Source organism: Euprymna scolopes, chromosome 43 (genome assembly GCF_053919585.1).
Source record: "Euprymna scolopes isolate OS-2025 chromosome 43, ASM5391958v1, whole genome shotgun sequence".
Lineage (NCBI taxonomy): Eukaryota > Metazoa > Mollusca > Cephalopoda > Sepiida > Sepiolidae > Euprymna > Euprymna scolopes.
In genome coordinates this window covers 51,184,865-51,204,391 of record NC_136524.1, presented here as the reverse complement: position 1 = coordinate 51,204,391, position 19,527 = coordinate 51,184,865, and the positions used below count along the sequence as shown (strand labels likewise).

At 35.8% G+C, this 19,527-nt stretch overlaps 1 protein-coding gene across 5 annotated transcripts in view; it reads right to left on the bottom strand.

Moving 5' to 3' along the window:
- The window catches only part of LOC145268346 (uncharacterized), a 306,384-nt gene that overhangs the window by 43,729 nt on the left and 243,128 nt on the right, over positions 1–19,527 (bottom strand). For all 5 annotated transcript variants that reach the window (XM_080123859.1, XM_080123860.1, XM_080123858.1 and 2 more), the window contains one exon: positions 11,136–11,214. In XM_080123859.1, coding sequence (XP_079979985.1) covers positions 11,136–11,214 — 79 coding nt within the window. The remainder of the gene's footprint in view (positions 1–11,135; positions 11,215–19,527) is intronic.

Sequence of the window (19,527 nt, the reverse complement as noted above, 5' to 3'; positions counted from 1 at the left end):
ACCCATTTTGTAAGCAATAAAAACGCGGTATATCAAAATCATAGAAAGTAAAAATAATATGAGCCTCTACCGCATTTGTAAGTCAGAAATATATTTGTTTCTCAAAGGAAAAAAAATAGATTGAACATGACTTTTTTTTATTGTTTTTATGAAAATAAAGTTTCGAGTTTTAAAAATTTTTTTTTTTTTTTTACTTATTTAGTTAAAAGTCAGTTTGTGGGTGTTTTTTTTTTTAAATTGTTTTTATGAAAGGTGAGATTTTTTGTTTTTTTTCAAAACTTTTGTTTTTTTTTAAATTTTTTTAAAGTATTATAAATTTCACTAACATGCTGGAGAAATGTTTAATAATTTGGTATTTTTTTAGATTAAGTCCACCTCCACAATTTTCCTTTCAATGACGACATTTATAGGTTTCCGAGTATGCTGAACACGCAAATCGCATTGAAATTTTGCGGAAATAAATAGTTGTATTATTCATTGTATTCTTCGGCGGCCATCTTTCTACGTGCGCATGCACCATAAACAAATACACGCACGTAAAAAAGATGGCCGCCAAAGATTACAATGCATAATACAACTTTTTATATCTTGATAACTACTTATTTCTACAAAATTTCAATGCGATTTTCGTATTCAGCATAGTCGAAAACCATTTCAAGTCGTCATTTAAAAGAAAATTGAGGAGGTGGACCTAATCTAAAAATTTACCAATAATTTTTCATCCCGTACGCCTCCCGATACATTGCTTCGTCAACATGCAACCATTTTATATCTCCCAAAGACACTTCCGTATTGAGAAAAAAAAAAAAATGAGTGACCGATTTACCAGAACGTGGTAACTAAAAAGTGAGTACCCCTTTCAAATGTTGAAATGATTTTTTTTTTCCAATTCTTTTCATAATCTGGTTAGTGTTCAATCAATAATAATCCAGTGAAAAAATTTCAAAAAACCTATCAGTATAGAAACTCCACCACATAAGTAAATAAATAAAAAATGTTACATGCGCATGCGTTAGCCTTGACTAGGGAGGGTACTAAAGGAACGACCATTAAATAATTCTGCGAGTCGCCATGGAACTCAACGCCCAAGGAGTACCAAAATAGTTTTCATGATCTGAAGAAATTTTTTTTTCGAAAAGTGGGTGATCACTTTTCCATGTAAATTTAACTTAAAATGAGCACCCACTTTCTGGCCACCTGAGGAAGGGGCATTTATTTTCGTGTTTATTGGCTTAAAGGTTTTTTGACAAGGCAGTTTGGTACGCGAATGCATATTTAACAGTTTTCGTTTATGCTCACGCATAGCATAAACAAAGGCTACGTCTGTGAAATGGAAAATAGTCCCAGAGTTCATGCAAAAGATATCAAAAAAAAACTTTTTAGCTAAGAAACACAGAAAAAAGAAAAAAAAAATAGCATCCATTTTTTTTCTATCGAATTCATTTGCTGTTTTTATTGAAAACTATTTTCCCCTGGAATTTTTATATAATTTTCCATTAAGGGCCGTGCGTCTCACGTTCGTAAATAACAAAATTTGTTTTGTAGATTTTGGTGTGCTAAAAACGAATCTGCAAACCGTTTCCGTAGCAAAAAAAATAAATAGTTTTTATGATATGAAGAAATTACTTTTTCGAAAAAGTGGCGATCACTTTTCCATGTAAATTTAACTTAAAATGAGCACCCACTTTCTAGCCACCTGAGAGAGGGGGGATTTTTTCCCATGTTTATTGGCTAAACAGCTTTCGTTTATGCTCACACATAGCGTAAACGAAGGCTACGGCTGTGAAATGGAAAATAGTCTCAGAGTTCAGGGGTTATTACCATGCAAAAGAAATCAAACAAAAAACTTTTTAGCCAAGAAACATACAGAAAAATGCCCCTCTCTCACGTGGCCAGAAAGTGGGTGCTCATTCTAAGTTAAATTTACATTGAAAAGTGATCACCCACTGTTCGAAAAAGTAATTTCATGAATATCATGAAAACTTTCTTTTTGCTACGGAAACGGTTTGCAGATTCGTTTTTAGCACACCGAAATCTACAATAAAATATTTTGTTATATAGGAACGTGAAACGGGCCTTAAAGTAAAATAATACCGGAATTTTGTGGAGCAGATTTGCCGTTTAGTTGTACAAATATCCTCAAACCAGGTAATCACTAAAAGGGACTTTTAAAAGTCGTTACCTGTATCGAGCAAAAGTTTAAAACCACCAATTATATGCCAGCCTACGTCATGGTAACATATATTGAGTGAGTTCCTAACAGTATTTTGTATAGTTTTTTAGTTTAAACTTATTTTCCCAAAATTTCCCCAAACTTAACGTGTTCGATACAGTCTGCCGCCATTTGTATTTTTCAGATATACCGATAAACATTGAATGTTTTTGAACAGATTATGCATTACATAAAAACACTACAATGTTATCCAGTTAGGTAGAACATTTACTTTTCTTGCCTTTGATAACATTTATTTGTTATATATTTATTTTTTGACAACTTCTTTGTATCTGTGTTTAGTAATGCAAACCCTTTTCATTTAATGTAATGTTTAGTCGGCTCGAAAAACAGTGTTTATCGGGGTATTTGAAAGCTACAAATGGTGGTGGACACTGTTGATTACTTTAAGTTAGAGAAAGTGAGTTAAAACTAAAAAAACTATACAAAATACTGTCAGAAACCCACTGATTATGCCAGCCTATGTCATGGTAACATATATTCGGTGAGTTTCAGACACTGTTTGTATAGTTTTTAGTTTTCAACTTACTTTCCCAAACTTAACGTATTCAACAGAGTCCGCGACCATTTCTGTTTTTTGAGCCAATTAAACATTTTACATTACATAAAAACACTAAACAATTATCCAATTAGGTAGAAACGTAACTTACCTTACCTTTGCTCTCATTTATTTGTTTTTGGACAACTTTTTCGAGTCTGTGTATAGTAACCCCCCTTCCCCCACCATCAACCAAATATTAATTACTAACTCATATTTTTGTAAAACAACAACAAAAAAAAAAAAACATTTAACGTTTCAACATTTTTGCTACGTTCGGCTTCATCCACTGATTGTTGGTCAAGTCCAAACCATGAATGATTGACAGAAACTCCCGAGGATCCAGATCAAATTCTGCAAGAGTACCATTTTTTTTCATTTTCGCCTTCTTTATCACTTTTTGCAGTGGATTGCTGTACTAATATAAGAAACATGGATTTTCTCTTTTTATTAAATTTTTCCATTACACCAAATTGAGCCACTGCAACGCGTGGCAGGGTACAGCTAGTATATATATATATATATATATATATATATATATATATATATATATATACTAGCAAAAGTACCCCTCGTTGACTGGGTTCAAAAACAGCCTACAGAGAATGGACTCTTATTTATGAAAGTATGATAGGTTATGAAAAGGAAGGGTTGTAAAGAGATAGCTTCGAATTCGGAGGTATCAAAACCAAAGCAAAATATGATGAAAGTAAAAATAAAATAGATAAACCCCATAATTTATTATACCATACCTGTTCACACTGAAACACTTATCACAATATTCTGTGGATCTATATTAAAAAACTTTGTTAAACTTTGTGACATATTTCCATTCTATGGAGGTCAGGTGCGAACGAACACCCCATAATTTTATTATACCATGTTTCTTCAAACTGAAACATAATTATCAAAGTATACTTACGCAGATAGATATGAAAAGTCTTTATTAAAGTTTGTGCCTATTTCCATTCTATGGAGGCCAGGCGCGAATGCAGACCCCACAATTTTATTATACCATCCCTATTTAAGTTAAAACCTACTTATCAAAGTATTCTTATGTACATCTATATCAAAAACACTTGTAAACTTTTTTTTTTATTTTTAAATTTTTTATTTCCATACTTTGTGGACCAATCGCGAATGCAGACCCCACAATTTTTATGAACCACCATTCATCCAGATCAAACATACCCATTTCTGTGTCTCGATACATTTTCTATCATTATATGTAATCAGTTTTTTAAAATAGTCTTCTTTTTTTTCTTTTACACAGGCATCACCACATTATCAAGGCCAAGAGGCCACTCAAGGATAAGGGTTAAAGAGTGTACAGTAGAAATTGGAAAATATAGTAATCATTAGTAATGAAAATTCGGTAAATTTGTTAACTCATATGGAACGGCTTATCAAGAACTTATTTACGTTAGGCTTGAAGACAACCATATTGTACTCAGCCGGAAAGCAGGAAAACGGAAGACAATTTGACAGGCGTGCAGTTCTAAGAAAGAAGCTTTGTTTATGGAATCTACATTTAGGTTTAGGCACAGATAAAGAGTGAGGGGAATTATTGATAGTGTTTTCATATAGGAGCCTATTCGTGACCACACACACACACACACACACACACACACACACACACACACATTCAGCTTTATATTATATATATATATATATATATATATATATATATATATATATATATATATAGTACCGATTTCAAAAGTTAAAAAAAAATTACTTGGGTACTATCAGCTAGAATTGAAAGCAAAGCATTTAGCACTTCATCCGTGTTCACTACCACTTGAGCTAACGTGACAGATAGATGAAAAAAAGTTATAAAATTAAACCACTTTTTGCTATGCGTGCGCAAAAGTAACAAAAATATGTCAGCAAGTTGCAATCAACAGTTTTACGTTTTAACTTGCCCATGTTAATTCCAATGTCATGTGACCAGTAGTTTAAGAGTTTATCGGTTAAATATCTACACATAGACACACAGACAAACATGCATCTACTCTTTCATTCATATAGAAATGTATAATTGAAGATTAGCCAAAATACGAATATTCGACCGGTGTTAATTTTGACATCCTGTACTGATGATTCCCAAAAGGACGAAACACTAGTGTCTGTTGGTGTTTAATAATTATTGTAGTAGATTAGCTAAATTTAAAAAGTTCAAAGAAATATTTTTCTTATCATACTTTACATTTTTAAAAAATTGTTTAGCAACTTTATGTCGCTATCAGCAAGATATTTGTTAACACTACATTTAAATTTCTGCATGTTGACACAGTTGTGGAAACAGGGAGCAGGGAGGGTATTCCAAAAATCAAAGCGGTCCGAAGAAAGAAGTTGTCTCAATAGGAGATTTTTCAGCGTCTTAGAACCTCTAAAATGAAGGGGTGGGATTTAGCTGCTAGTCGTGTTGGTTGGGGGCACGAATGCGCTAAGCTTGTCAGAGCACATTCCATAGACGTAAAATAAGCAGAGGGATGCCATATTGCTGCGATGGGACAAGGGCCGGAAATGTTCCAATAATCGTGTTAGCTTCAGAATTATGTGAGTGGTTTCCTTTGAATTATCCAATATCTAAATTATCTCCTTTTAATTATACTGCCAATGAGAATGATAGAATGCACTCTCCACTCTGGAAATCAATGTTATCTAAATGATCTCTCTTGGATTATATCAAAGTTATCTCCTTCTAAAAATACTAGTCAATGAGAGAATGAGCTTTACTGTTCAGAAGTCAAAAACCTGATTCTACACAGAGGGCGGATAAAAGTGTTACCCAAGAAAAGGCATGATTCCATTTCCATTTGATGAAAACCAATTTTCTTTTTTCTTTTTTGTTACAAACCATCCACTAGTTTGCCTGTTGTGTAGAAATCCCAAAAGCGATAGGAGCCTTCTATCATGTCTGAAAGTGGCACAATGTTGAACGAGCAAGATTGGAGATGCGCCACTGTACAGCTAATGCTCCATACAGGTCCAAGTTATGACAACAGAACTATTGCTAGCAACCTCAAAATGCATCGCTGGATTACCACAAATAACAGGGACGTTCCCAGGGTGATGAAAACAAAGTTTGCGGTCACGGTTATGGCTTTTGGTATGATTTCGTTAGGGCCCAACATGCCACCTTACATCTTCAACCTCAGCTTGAAAGTCAACACCTAAGTGTACCTGGATGTGCTGAAGAGTGTGGCGATCCCTTGGTGCAATCAGGCGGCTGCTGGCAGACCCTGGGTATGGTAACTTTCTCTCACTGCCCCTCCCTTCTCCCTCAACCTGAACCTGCTGGACTACTTGGTTATACATTGAGAACATCACCAACATAACCTCCCACAACACCAAAGCTAGCCTAACCACTGTCATCCGCCAGGTGTTCCTGTGGTCCAGACTTGTATCTAGGTCATGACTGAGTCTGAAGGCGGCTACATTGAATAAATAGCTCTATTACATAATCAAGTTACGTGAATTGATTTTTTCAATAAAAGTTTTAAAATAAAGCTGTAGTGTTGTTTTCTTTAGGGGGGACAAATTTATTGTTCCACCCTGTACTCCTATAAGGCTTCCAATTTTCCTGCAGGATTTTTCAAAGTCATCGGACATGCTCTGATTGGCTAACATGTTAGCATGGCCTTCACGACCCTGACACCATATTTGTCAGGCGTCTTTCATGGTCAGAATCCTAAGGACTGAATTCTGGTAGCAGTTACAAAGACTCCAAGACTATCCCAGAGAAATCTAAGTAAGATGCACTCATGCATTCTTTATACATTAGTATAGCATAATCACATTGGCACACTGGTTCTTGTTAGATCACTGAAGTTAAGCAACTTCAAATCTGCACAATACTAGATGGGTGACAGTTTGGGAATACCAGCTGCTGTATGTCAGAGGACATCAACACTTCCAGCAGCTCCTGCATCCCACCTGGTGTCCACCTTCTTGACTCTGTTCTGCCACTGGTTCCAGCTGGTTGGGACAAGAAAGTGAGTCTGACTCTGAACAAACCAGCTTCACTTTAAACAACCTTACAGCATGTGTCATCGGATCATCCCTAAGCTAACCAGATGGTTTTCCGATGGAGGAACAGCTTCATTCATGACTCGCTATATCCAACCTGGCAACGCATATTATTATTGATTGCATTAACATATTAATGCACTTTTTATGCATTTAGTAATTATATCCATGATTTTACTCCTTGTTATATTAAGTAATACTTTTCATGCATCGTAACTCTTTTTTTTTCATCTGTCTTTGACAAACTAATATGAGAAGAATATGATGAATGTATAAGGTGTGTTTTAAAGACAGGTTTAGTTCTGATGGCCTAAAAAAGAAGGTTGAATCTGGAGAGTATGCAGAAGAGGAGACTTTATTAGTATGGTCACATTGAAAGAATGAATGAGAGATTTGAGGGAGTTAACACAAGTAGAACAGTTGAGATAGCAAGTCTGGTTCATGAGCGAAGGCCAAAAAAAAAGAAAACATGTGAGGAAATGATAAGAATGGTCTTGAGAAAAAGAGGGATAAATAAAGACCTGGTCAGAGATAGGTTAGTTTTAATCTTCTTTTTTTAAGTTTTTTTCTTTACTTTTTTTCACCTCAAACAAGACATATTGCCACTTGGAATATTAGGGGCTAATATTTGGGATTGTGCCTAACAGGGAACTGTGGGGAGTTGAGCAGCAAGATGTCTGTTCACATTAGATTTAAACTTTAGCAGGTTTGTACAGTCAGGGAAGCAGGAAACAAGGAGGGAATTCCAAAGTCTAGCAGTACAAATGAAGAAACGTTTAGAGTAGAAATCTTTCCGGCATCTAGGGATCTTATCAGTAAAGGGGTGTGATTTTACTGCTTGTCAGGTTAGTCAGAGGTATGTACATTGAGGAGACACAAGTGTGATGAGTGCGTCAGAGCACATGATAACACAAATACAAAATGGTGAATACCTGCCTCAGAAAGATGCACCTGGACACGAGCGTCACTAAAAAAAAAAGCATAAAAGTAAAGAATATCAAATAGTAGCAGGGAGACGCGATGTTGCCCGGGATTGAATAGAGATTAACGAAATTTCCACATTTCCAATACTTTTATTATCAACATTTGTAGAAATCGACCACTTTCAATCAAATCAATTGATTGCATGCTCTAGTCAGAAACCCTCCACGGTGCACCGGGAGGAAGCTTCACATTCCTCTTTGTGGTGATTTACTCCACAATACATTGTAATCTACATTGCACTGTAGAGAAACTACTATTGATTTTATGAAATCATTTTATATAATGGCATGAATTAAAATTTAAAAAGCAAAAGTCAAGTATCATGGTTCAGTTGTACTCTAAACAGAAACATTCATTTTAAACGCACTCCTGTCTTATCAAAGAACCTACTGTTGATTTTATATGCTGTGCTTTTTTGCTTGTGTGGTGATAAAACTTCTCAAATACACTTGTGATGTTAGGCTGTATAAGGGTGTTAACTTTGGTCAAAATCGGACTGTTCTTTATTTAATCAAATACTTATTGGAGGTATTTTGATACCTGGCCTTTGGGCCGAGATCACAGTGTAGTATCTGTTCTTCAGATGCTGCACTTCAATTTCTTGTTCTCTGTCAGTGGAGGAGAAGTCCTTCACGACTGAGACAATTTTTATTTTTTGTTCCTTTTCTCCACGTTAAAAAACGATCTTGGTGTCTAACTCTGTCCCGGGGGGGGGTATTGTAAATAGGAACATTTATTTTTTAATCGGCCCTCATGTCTGTTATAGAGCTTGGTGTCGGCAGCAAATATACCCATCTCAGAGACAATTTTATTGGGGAGGTCATTTATGAATATCAGGAATAATAAAGGTCCAAGGATCGACCCCTGAGGTATACCTGCATTTATATCATATTGCTTTGAAGTATGACCATCAAGGACAATCTGGATTTTTCTCTTATTTAAGAAGGATTTAATTATATTAAGTATTCGTTCAGTATATACCATATGATCTGATTTTCATGAGAAGACCATCGTGCTATGCTCTGTCAAAAGCCTTAGATATAGCTAGGGCTACTGCCCTAGCCACACCTGCTTTATCCAGTGCAAAGTATATACATTCAGAGATTACAGTAAGAACAAGCTTGCTTAAATCCATACTGTTGGTCGGACAGAAGTTTAGTACTAGAGCTTGGTTAATTATGGACTTAAATATTTTGTCGAAAAAAGGGAGGAGGCCAATAAAGTGACGATTTAATGAGTCAGTTCTTTCGCCAGAACTCTTGTAAACTGGTACCACAGAAGCAGTTTTCCAGCAGTCAGGAAAACAAGATTCGTTTAAGGCATTTGTTGAAAACTTTAGAGAGAACTGGAACAACCTCAGCAGAACATTTTTAATAGCACAGCCTGGATGAGATCAGGTCCACTTGCTTTTGAGGTCTCCAGGATTTTTATGATATAGCTGAGAAAAGGTGATTTTCAGATCATCTAGTGTGGTTTCTGTTTGCAAATGAAAATTTGCGAGGGAGTGGTTTGCTGAGTCCAAAGTAGAGATAGAAGCAAACCAACGGGCAAACATGTTAGCCTTCTTGGTTGCCGTGCAAGCAAGCTCATGATTGTTGGATAGTGGGGGAATTATTGATTGTCCATTATTTGCTACTCTATTATAAAGTTTTCAGAAATCACGAGCTCCTAATTTCTGCGCTACTAATCTCTCTCTCTCTCTCTCTCTCTCTCTTTCTCTCTTTCTCTCTCTACCCAACATTGTTCAGTATTCTTTTAATCTCTCTCTCCTCTCTCCCCTCTCCCTTCCTCCCTATCAAAAATCATGCAGTATGCTTCTAATCTTTATCTCCCTCCCCTCTCTCTCTATCTCATTCTATCTGACTTTGTACAGTATTCTTTTAATGCTTCTCTCTCTCTCTCTCTCTCTCTCTCTCTCTCTCTCTCACACACACACACACACACACACACACCGACATTGTACAATATTCTCATACTCTCTCCCCCTCTTTCCTTCTCTCTGTCTATTCAGCATTATATGGTATTCTAATCTTTTTCTTCTTCCTCTCTCTCTGACATTGTACAGTATTTTCCTAATTTTCACTCTTTCCCTCTACCTTTTTCTTTCTCTCTCTCTCCCTCTCTCTCTCTCTCTCTCACACACACTCTCTCTCTCTCTCTCTCTCTCTCTCTCTCTCTCTGCCACTGACATTGCACAGTATTTTCTAATTCTCTCTCCCTCTCTCTCTTTTTCTCTGACATTGTACAGTATTTTTTTTAATTCTCACTCTTCCCCTCTACCTTTCTCTTTCTCTCTCTCTCTCTCTCTCCCTCCCTGTCTCTTTCCTTTCTCTCTCTATGTCCGACATTGTACAATATGTCTCCAGTCTCTGCCTTTCCTTTGATTGTATTAGGACATTAATGTATTCCTTCACTCAATAATTATCTCGGGCGTTTGACCCCTTTCTTTGATGTATTAAGTACCACCTTAGGTGTTCAGCAACTCCCTTTTTTGTTTGTCTTTCGTCAAAATGTACACTTGAGAATACATGCATATGTATGTAAGCTCTAGTGTTTATTCTTTAATGTCCTGTTGCTTTTTTTCTCTCCCAGCATCCACGTATTATCAACGATAAAACGCACACAAAATGCTGACCATCTGTGCAGGAAATATACACCCAAACATGTGCGTGACTAAAACATAAAACAAAGAATATAAAATGCATTTAGAATGGTGGTGACTATGTAGAAAAAAAAATTATGGAGCACAAAAGGTCGTTTGTTTTAATGGTATCATTCCCGTCTTCGTAGCTCTTCACCTTTTTGAGTTTAAAAAAAAAATAAGGAGGCCGTACTTTTGGAACGACACTTGTAGAGTAACAAATTGACAGATCTACGCTTGAAACATACCTGGCAGACCCGAGCTGCCCACTATGCTTAACACACTGATGTTGTGCTTAATTATGCTCTCGTGGGGAGGGAATTAAATAGCAAAATAATGTGATACTATTGACGTCCTCCTCCCCTCCAAGTGTTAGGGAAAAAGAGGAAATAATCCAACAAAAAAAAAAAAAAAAAGAGGAAATAAGTTTATCAGCAGAACAAAGCTACAGGAAGTTGTTCATCAAGTCGCACAAAAGGAACTAAAATAGGATTGGTAATCAAGGTGTGACAATGAGTGAGAATGAGATCTTGAAAAATATTGGAATTGTTCCATCACTGGTAAACATCATGTCGGTTTCGATAATAATAGAATAGAATGAAGTATACTGGAAATTTGAGGAGACTTGCTGTCATTCAGACGCCAGGAAAATAGGGGAAAAACATCATTAATGAATAATAAGTACAACAATAAAGAATACTTACCTCTAGTGAATGAACCCATCGCTGCGGTGGCAAATATAAGTACTCTCCATACTTGGGCCACAATGGACGGTGTCTGCCACTGAAAATATGATAGGAATGTTATTATACCAGCTGTTTTATTTTTATTATTTATTTATTTGAAGACTATTATCTTCATCTTCTAGTTGTTGTTTCACAATGTTTCGGTGCAGTGGATAGAGGCATTGAATCTCTATGGTTCGAGGTGAGCATTGTCTGAAGTAAGCAGTTTCATTCCTACCCAAAGCCGGCCAGAGGCTTACTTGGCCGAAAACGTGGTGAGACGATGACAACTATGAAAGACAGTAATTGCTGATTATAAAGTTAAGAGACTCAGCATTCCTATCTCGTCGTGGTTAACCCCCTGACGAAGGCCAGAGGAATAGTTGGCCGAAACGTCGTGAAACAACAATTAAGAAAGATGAGGATAATAGTTCGCAAATAAATAAATTAACCAGTTGTTTTTATCAAGCATTTTTTTTTTTTTTGTCATATTCACTCAAGATGGGTTGACCCGGTTTCTCCTATAAAACACACGAACACACAGCATCCCAAATAAACGCACACCATTTACAACGGTCTACAACTGTCAAGATAGTTATGTAGAAAAGACTGAGACTAGCAATATCACCTCTGTGATAGAGAGGTTTTAGAGAAGAAATAAAGGTGAGGGAAGCCATCAAATTACATAGCTGTTTCTGCACCTTATTAAGAACCCTCAAATGAGACAGAGATTTTACCCCTTGTTATTGTTGTTGTTTAATGCATTTCAGTAGTCCAAACATTATTCACCAGAGTTTTATTTCTACGTCATCTATACAGCGACTCCCACAGCAGAGCTCCTATTTATTGCTATTTATTTGCCTCCACATGAGGGCAAAATGTGACACAAGATCATTTTTAATGTGGGCAACATCCAGCTCTCCTAAAAGGAGCACTCTGGATTGGAACAAAACTTAAAAATTGCCTTAGTCAAGAAGGATTTCCCATTTCACTGACTTAGGACAGAATCAACTAAGTGTAACATTAGAACAGATACTACACCTTGGAAAATTTATTTATTTCTGAAAAATACAAAAATAAATTAGGCACTAAACCAACTTTGTTTCTAGCCAAAAGGTCAGAAACTAGAATCTTACTTGTGCATGCATCGTATAAGTGAGCTAGCGCATTTATTATTGTTGCAAGGAGGAATCGGAATCAGAATCAGGAATCAGTATATTGGACCTTTTGGGGATATTGGAATCGGTAGTGGAATCAGTATATTGGAACTTTTGGGGATATTGGAATCGGTAGTGGAATCAGTATATTGGAACTTTTGTGGATATTGGAATCGGTAGTGGAATCAGTATATTGGAACTTTTGGGGATATTGGAATCGGTAGTGGAATCAGTATATTGGAACTTTTGGGGATATTGGAATCGGTAGTGGAATCAGTATATTGGAACTTTTGGGGATATTGGAATCGGTAGTGGAATCAGTATATTGGACCTTTTGGGGATATTGGAATCGGTAGTGGAATCAGTATATTGGAACTTTTGGGGATATTGGAATCGGTAGTGGAATCAGTATATTGGAACTTTTGGGGATATTGGAATCGGTAGTGGAATCAGTATATTGGAACTTTTGGGGATATTGGAATCGGTAGTGGAATCAGTATATTGGAACTTTTGGGGATATTGGAATCGGTAGTGGAATCAGTATATTGGACCTTTTGGGGATATTGGAATCGGTAGTGGAATCAGTATATTGGAACTTTTGGGGATATTGGAATCGGTAGTGGAATCAGTATATTGGACCTTTTGGGGATATTGGAATCGGTAGTGGAATCAGTATATTGGACCTTTTGGGGATATTGGAATCGGTAGTGGAATCAGTATATTGGAACTTTTGGGGATATTGGAATCGGTAGTGGAATCAGTATATTGGACCTTTTGGGGATATTGGAATCGGTAGTGGAATCAGTATCAGAAAAATTTGTGCCTAGTTTCTGATGCAAAAAAAAAAAAACGATTTTTTTATTTTTATTTTTTACTTAATTTTGTTTAAGACAAAAATCTTCCGCTGCTGGTGGTAATGTTAAAATAATCAATATTTATTGATTTTTAACCACCATTAAAACTAAAATCTATACATCATCCCTAACCCTACATGTTTGTTTTTACGTTCAAGAAAATATCTGCACATTTTAACGTGTGCTTTTTTTTACGGTAATCGGGGGGAAATAACAACTTTATATTTAAATATTTAGAGATTAATAAAGAATCAGAATCGGAATCTGTAATTGTGTCGGAATCTGGAAAAATATTGGAATTGTCCCGTCACTGATATTTATTGCAAAGCCGACAACCTTTCTAATGGTATTGTTACATGCATTGTTCTTCGTGGATAACATCTGTTTATGTGTTCTGCGAGTTCTGCAACGATAAGCAAACATTTCTGTTTCCTTAAGGTCAGAAATTTCGTCCTGGCAAACTCCTTATATCTGTTAAATGTTAATTTAGTCGTGCAAATTTATAATCAATACACAATTCAGCAATCTTTGACCTGAAGGAAACAGAAGTATTTGCTTATCTTTGCAGAATACATAAACAGATGTTATTGCCGAAGAACAAGGCACGCAACAATACCATAAAGAGGTCGTTGGTTTTGCAATAAATATGCTAATTCCATTGAGGTGCATGGGGAAAACGATCTAGCTAGCAGACATTCAATTGTGTGTTGAGTGTCGCAGTATAGATAGTGTAGGCATAAAACCCTGTTGAATAATGTTTGTATTAGCGAAAAGCATTAAAAATTAAACAAACAAAAAAAAATAGATGAATAAAAATTCAGACATTTTCGAATAAATATTTAAACATGAATATTATTCAGAAAATTAACATTTACGTTGATGACACCAGCCTCTCTTCTGGTTTCTGCTATCGTTTCTTATGGGAGGTTCGTCAACCGACCTTAGGGGAGTTGGAATCTGTTTAAAGGAACGCTTCAAGACAGGACGTGAGACGATGTGAGATTTTGTGTATTTTATTCACTCCCAAGTATTCATCAGAGTTGAAGGGAGTGATCGACAATCTTTGGCTGGGGGGGGTTATTCTGTGCTTCTATTCTGAGATCTCCCTCTTCCTCATGGGGAGACCCGTTTTTAGCCCACCTGTCTTTCTCCGTGACTCGAATCCAACTACCCCTTGCACAAACCAGAACATGTGACATGTGGCACGTCACTTCCAGTCCCCCTTCGGATATTTCCGGTGCAAACTGACCAATCACAGAGTTTGCAAAAGTTTGACGATTCAAATCTGTTGTCCACTCACCACTAGATAGATAATTATATAGATAGATAGATAGATAGATAGATAGATAGATAGATAATTATATAGATAGATAGATAGATAATTATATAAATAGATAGATAATTATATAGATAGATAGATAATTAGATAGATAATTATATAGATAGATAATTATATAGATAGATAGATAGATAATGAAACAGATAGATAGATAACTATATATATAATTATATAGACAGATAGATAGATAGATAATTATATAGACAGATAATTATATAGATATATAGATAGATAATTATATAGATAGGTAGATAATTACATATATATATAGAGATAGATAATTATTAGATAGATAGATAGATAATGAAACAGATAGATAGATAACTATATAGATAATTATATAGACAGATAGATAGATAGATAGATAGATAGATAGATAGATAGATAGATAATTTACTGCTTCTGTCCAACTATTCTCTAACATGAGCAATAGTCATGTTTCACTGACAAATATAACATTTTAAATTATTATGTTTTATAGAACTTTTTAATTTTCATTTACATTCCTGGGAGACGTTGGTCTTCTGTGCCTCCATTCTTAGATTTCTCCTCCCTCTGGGGAAACCCATTTTTATCCCTCTCTCTTGGTGTCTCTCTTCATGTCCCAAATCCAACTGCCAACTATGCTTGCGCAAACCGGAAAAAGTGATATATGACACGTCATTTCCAGTTTCCTTTTGCATTTTCCAGTGCAAACTTGACCAGGTCATAGAGTTTGACAAGTTGTCAGAACATGACTTCAAATCTCTGTTGTCCACTCATCGCTAGATATATAGATAATTAGATAGATAGATAGATAGATAGATAGATAGATAGATAGATAGATATATAGATAAACAGACAATTTACTGTTTCTTTCTGGCTATTCTCTAACAGTAGGTGTATTATAGAACCCGAATTCAACTGCCAACCATGCTTGCACAAACCGGAACACGTGATAATGACACGTCACTTCCAGTTTCCATTTGCATTTTCTGGTGCAAACTTGACCAGGTCACAGAGTTTTACATGTTGTCAGAACATGACTTACAGTCTCTGTTGTCCACTCATCGCAAGATAGATAGATAATTACATAGATAGATAGATAGATAGATAGATAGATAGATAGATAGATAGATAGATAGACAGATAGATAGACAGATAATTTACTGCTTATGTCCGACTATTCTCTAACAGTAGGTGTATCCTTTTTCTTACTGAGATAATGGTCTTGTCCTTGATGAGAAATTGACTCTAAAACTTCTCAGTCTTTTTTTTCTCATCAAATTTTTTTTGGGTTCAAATATTTAATCCATTGCTCTTTCTGATTCTCATAAAGTCGATTCGCTCTATCACTCTAAACACTTTCTCACACTCGGAGCTATTCTTTATCTCTACAAATATATTATCAGATCATGTATGGAGTACTGTTGTTATATTGGTCTGATGAATCGGTGTCTCAGTTGAAGGTTCTTGGTAAATTGCAGAAACGTATTTGTAACTTGGTGGGTGGGGGGACTTTTCCCGGTTGTAAAATACGCTTAAATATGATATTTTAATTTGTCCAGATTTCATATATATTATTATAGAGTCGTGATTTCAAAAGTAAAAAAAAAAAAAAACTATTCGGGTGCCATCTAGTAGAATCGAAACCAAAAGCAAAACTGTAGCATTCAAAGCTGGTGACGTTACCACTGTACCAACATGATACGCATATAAACTGATTAAAAATAAACTAAGAGGAATGTACAAAATGTATAACAATTATTTTTTCAATTTTAACCCCTTTTTGACCCCTTAAAAACTATTTTAACTAGCTAAAGATCAATAAAAGAAGGGTCCATAAAAAATCCAATTATTTGAGGCCCTAGCGCCGCTCTGTGACTTTTAGTTTCAGAAGAGATAGTTTGAAAATATGGAGACAGACAAACAAACATAGTGAGTTTTATAAATTAGATTTAGTTGCCTCCAACCGTTCTTCTTCAGCACACCATTTTTCTCACAGATGTGATGTTGCTAATTTCGAGTCTTTTTTATGAATACTATTATGGAATGTGTTCTTCAGAATTGCCTGATCTATTCCCTGCTTCCTTTATTTCAGCTCGTTTGACTCATTGGTCTAGTGGTCGTCATCAATTCACTGTTTTAATACCTCATTGTAATACAGCTTCCTATACCAGTAGCTTCTTTACAAGAACTGCATGGTTGTGGAACTCTCTTCCTGCTCACTGTTTTCTTCTTACCTACAGCCTTGGTCTTTTAAGTGTAAAGTCAATAGGCATTTCTTGTCTTTGCAATAATCTTTTTTTGTTGTTTTATTCTTGTTAGCTCCTTACATCAAGTGGCTTCATGCCTTGTTTCGAATGATTTCCATAAAAAATATCTGTCGTTTCTTTTTAATTAATTTGGTCATTTTTTTGATGCATTTGAGCAAAAAACAATAACACAGGTGAGAATATTTTCTCCTCCAAAAATATCATTATTATATCGATGCCTTCCTTCAATCTCAAAAGACAAAGGATACCCCCTGTAGGGGCAGCCGTGGCTGTAATTGTGAGGCACGGGTTGCGTAATCTCCAACCACACGTCTCCTGAATCGGCATTGTTTGAGTCCAGTGGCAAGGAAAAGTTCAGGACGGCTGGAAACAATCCCGAGAGAAGCAGAGGACACATACAGCACCTGGAAGTCCCAAATGGTCATCCATTTAGTACTGACAAGGTTCAACATTGCTTAACTTCGGTGATCCAATGGGAACTGGTGAGTCAATGTGATTATGCCATTCACATTATTGTATCACAGCAAAATAATTAAATAAAATTTAAATGCTTATATATATATATATATTTACTATAATAATTATTAAATACCAACAGACACTAGTGGTTTATCCTTTCAGAAATCATCAATGCAGGGTGTTACGATCTACACTGATCGATAGATTCGAAACCGGCCACAGACGCCATCTCTGGCACCATTAGCAAGGACCAAATCCATTCGGCCACTGTTAACCGCGAGAAATATTGTTGAAATTTAAACATTTATTTTTAAATGTTTTTTAACTTCTATCAGAGTGCTTAAATCATTATATGATGATTTGCTCATATGAGCTAAATTGACCGACTTTTTTTTCAACTAAAAGTGCTCAATGATAATAAACAAGTTTCTTAAAACGGATGACATAATCATTTACTATAATAATTATTAAATGACTACTGACAGTAGTGTTTTATCCTTTCGGGAATCATCAGTGCAAGGTGTCACGATTAACACCGATCGATAAATTCGAAACACACACACACACACTCGCACACACACTCGCACACACACACACACACACACACACACACACACACACACACACACACACACACACACACACACATATATAAATTTCAAGTTTTAAGCTTAACAGATAACTTTTAATTTCAGAGTATGTGTGAATAAATAATCTGAATATATATATATATATATATATATATATATATATATATATATATATATATATATATATATATATATATATATATATAATCAGATTATTTATTCACACATACTCTGGAATTAAAAGTTATCTGTTAAGCTTAAATCTTGAAATTTATATATATGTGTGTGTGTGTGTGTGTGTGTGTGTGTGTGTGTGTGTGTGTGTGTGTGTGTGTGTGTGTGTGTGTGTGTGTGTGTGTGTTGCATCTGTAAAAGATAGAGTAATTTCTCTAGTAAATCATAAGTAGGAGAGCTCTATGCGTAGCAGAGCAAAAATAGAAATTAAAAGAAAAGAAACCACCTAAAAATCAGTCAGCCATGTTTTTTTTTTCCAAGTGACTTTAATTATAAACGTTATATTTTAGTTGGGAAGCAATAAAATGGCATTTCATAATAAAGTTTTTTTTAACAGAAAATCAATTCGGAAAATACGTTTGCAAATGCAAGAAAGAATATCAGTATTCCATATCTAGTACAAGGCCACAATTCGCCCATGGATGGAGTATTGTTGCCACATCTGGTTTGGTGCATCTACTACTAGACAGGAATCAAAAATAAGTCTCTAATCTAATAGATCCCGCACTATCAACCAAGCTCCAACCTCTGTTGCATCACCACAATGTTGCATCTCTGTACCTGTTTTACAAGTATTTTAATGGAACACGCTTTCCCCATCGACGTGCATACTCTCGAAAAACCCGTTTAGCAACAAAATCCCACTACTTCACTGGAGAAAGTCATCTACTCTAATATATTTCCTCAGATTGCTAGACTTTGGAATTCCCTCCTTGCTTCCTGCTTCCCTGACAGAAGTTTAAATGTAATGTGAACTGCCATCTCATTCATCTCTTTACATAGTCCCTATTAGACATGACCCTAAATGCTATTCCTTTACATTTCAAGTGGTAATATGCCTTGTTTTAATTTATAAAGGGACGTATTATCGATGGCATGTGAATATTCAACACTCACGAAGCACACAGTGAATATTCCACCATCTGTTTGCATGGGTGAACTGGTGTTCTTTTAGATCTAGCGTCTATTTTATAAAATTTAAATCATTTCAATTGGACACATACATCGAATCTGTTTGTGAAATAGCGATTCACTACAAATTAAACAAGAGTTTAAAAAAAAAAGAAGAAGAAGAAGAGCAACGATTAAGATCCGACAGCTTCACCTACTTGGGCAGCATCATCAGACTCGAGGACAGCACAAGGGAGGACATACAAAGCAGGCTGAGCAAGGCAAGGAGCGTGTTTAGCAGAATGAGCAACATGTGGAGATCTGCGCAATACAACACCAACACGAAGCTCAAACTCAATCAGAGCTGCGTAGTATTAGCACTCCTATATGGATCGGAATTGCTGGAAAACAACGGAAGCAGATTTCATCAAGCTTTGATCCTTCCACACCACCTGCCTTCGACGAATACTAAGGATATTCTGGCCTGAGAAGATCTCCAATGAAGACCTACTAAAGAGATGCCATCAGAAAGATATGGGTCTAATCATCAGAAAACGGCGATGGAGGTGGATTGGGCATGTTCTCCGGAAAG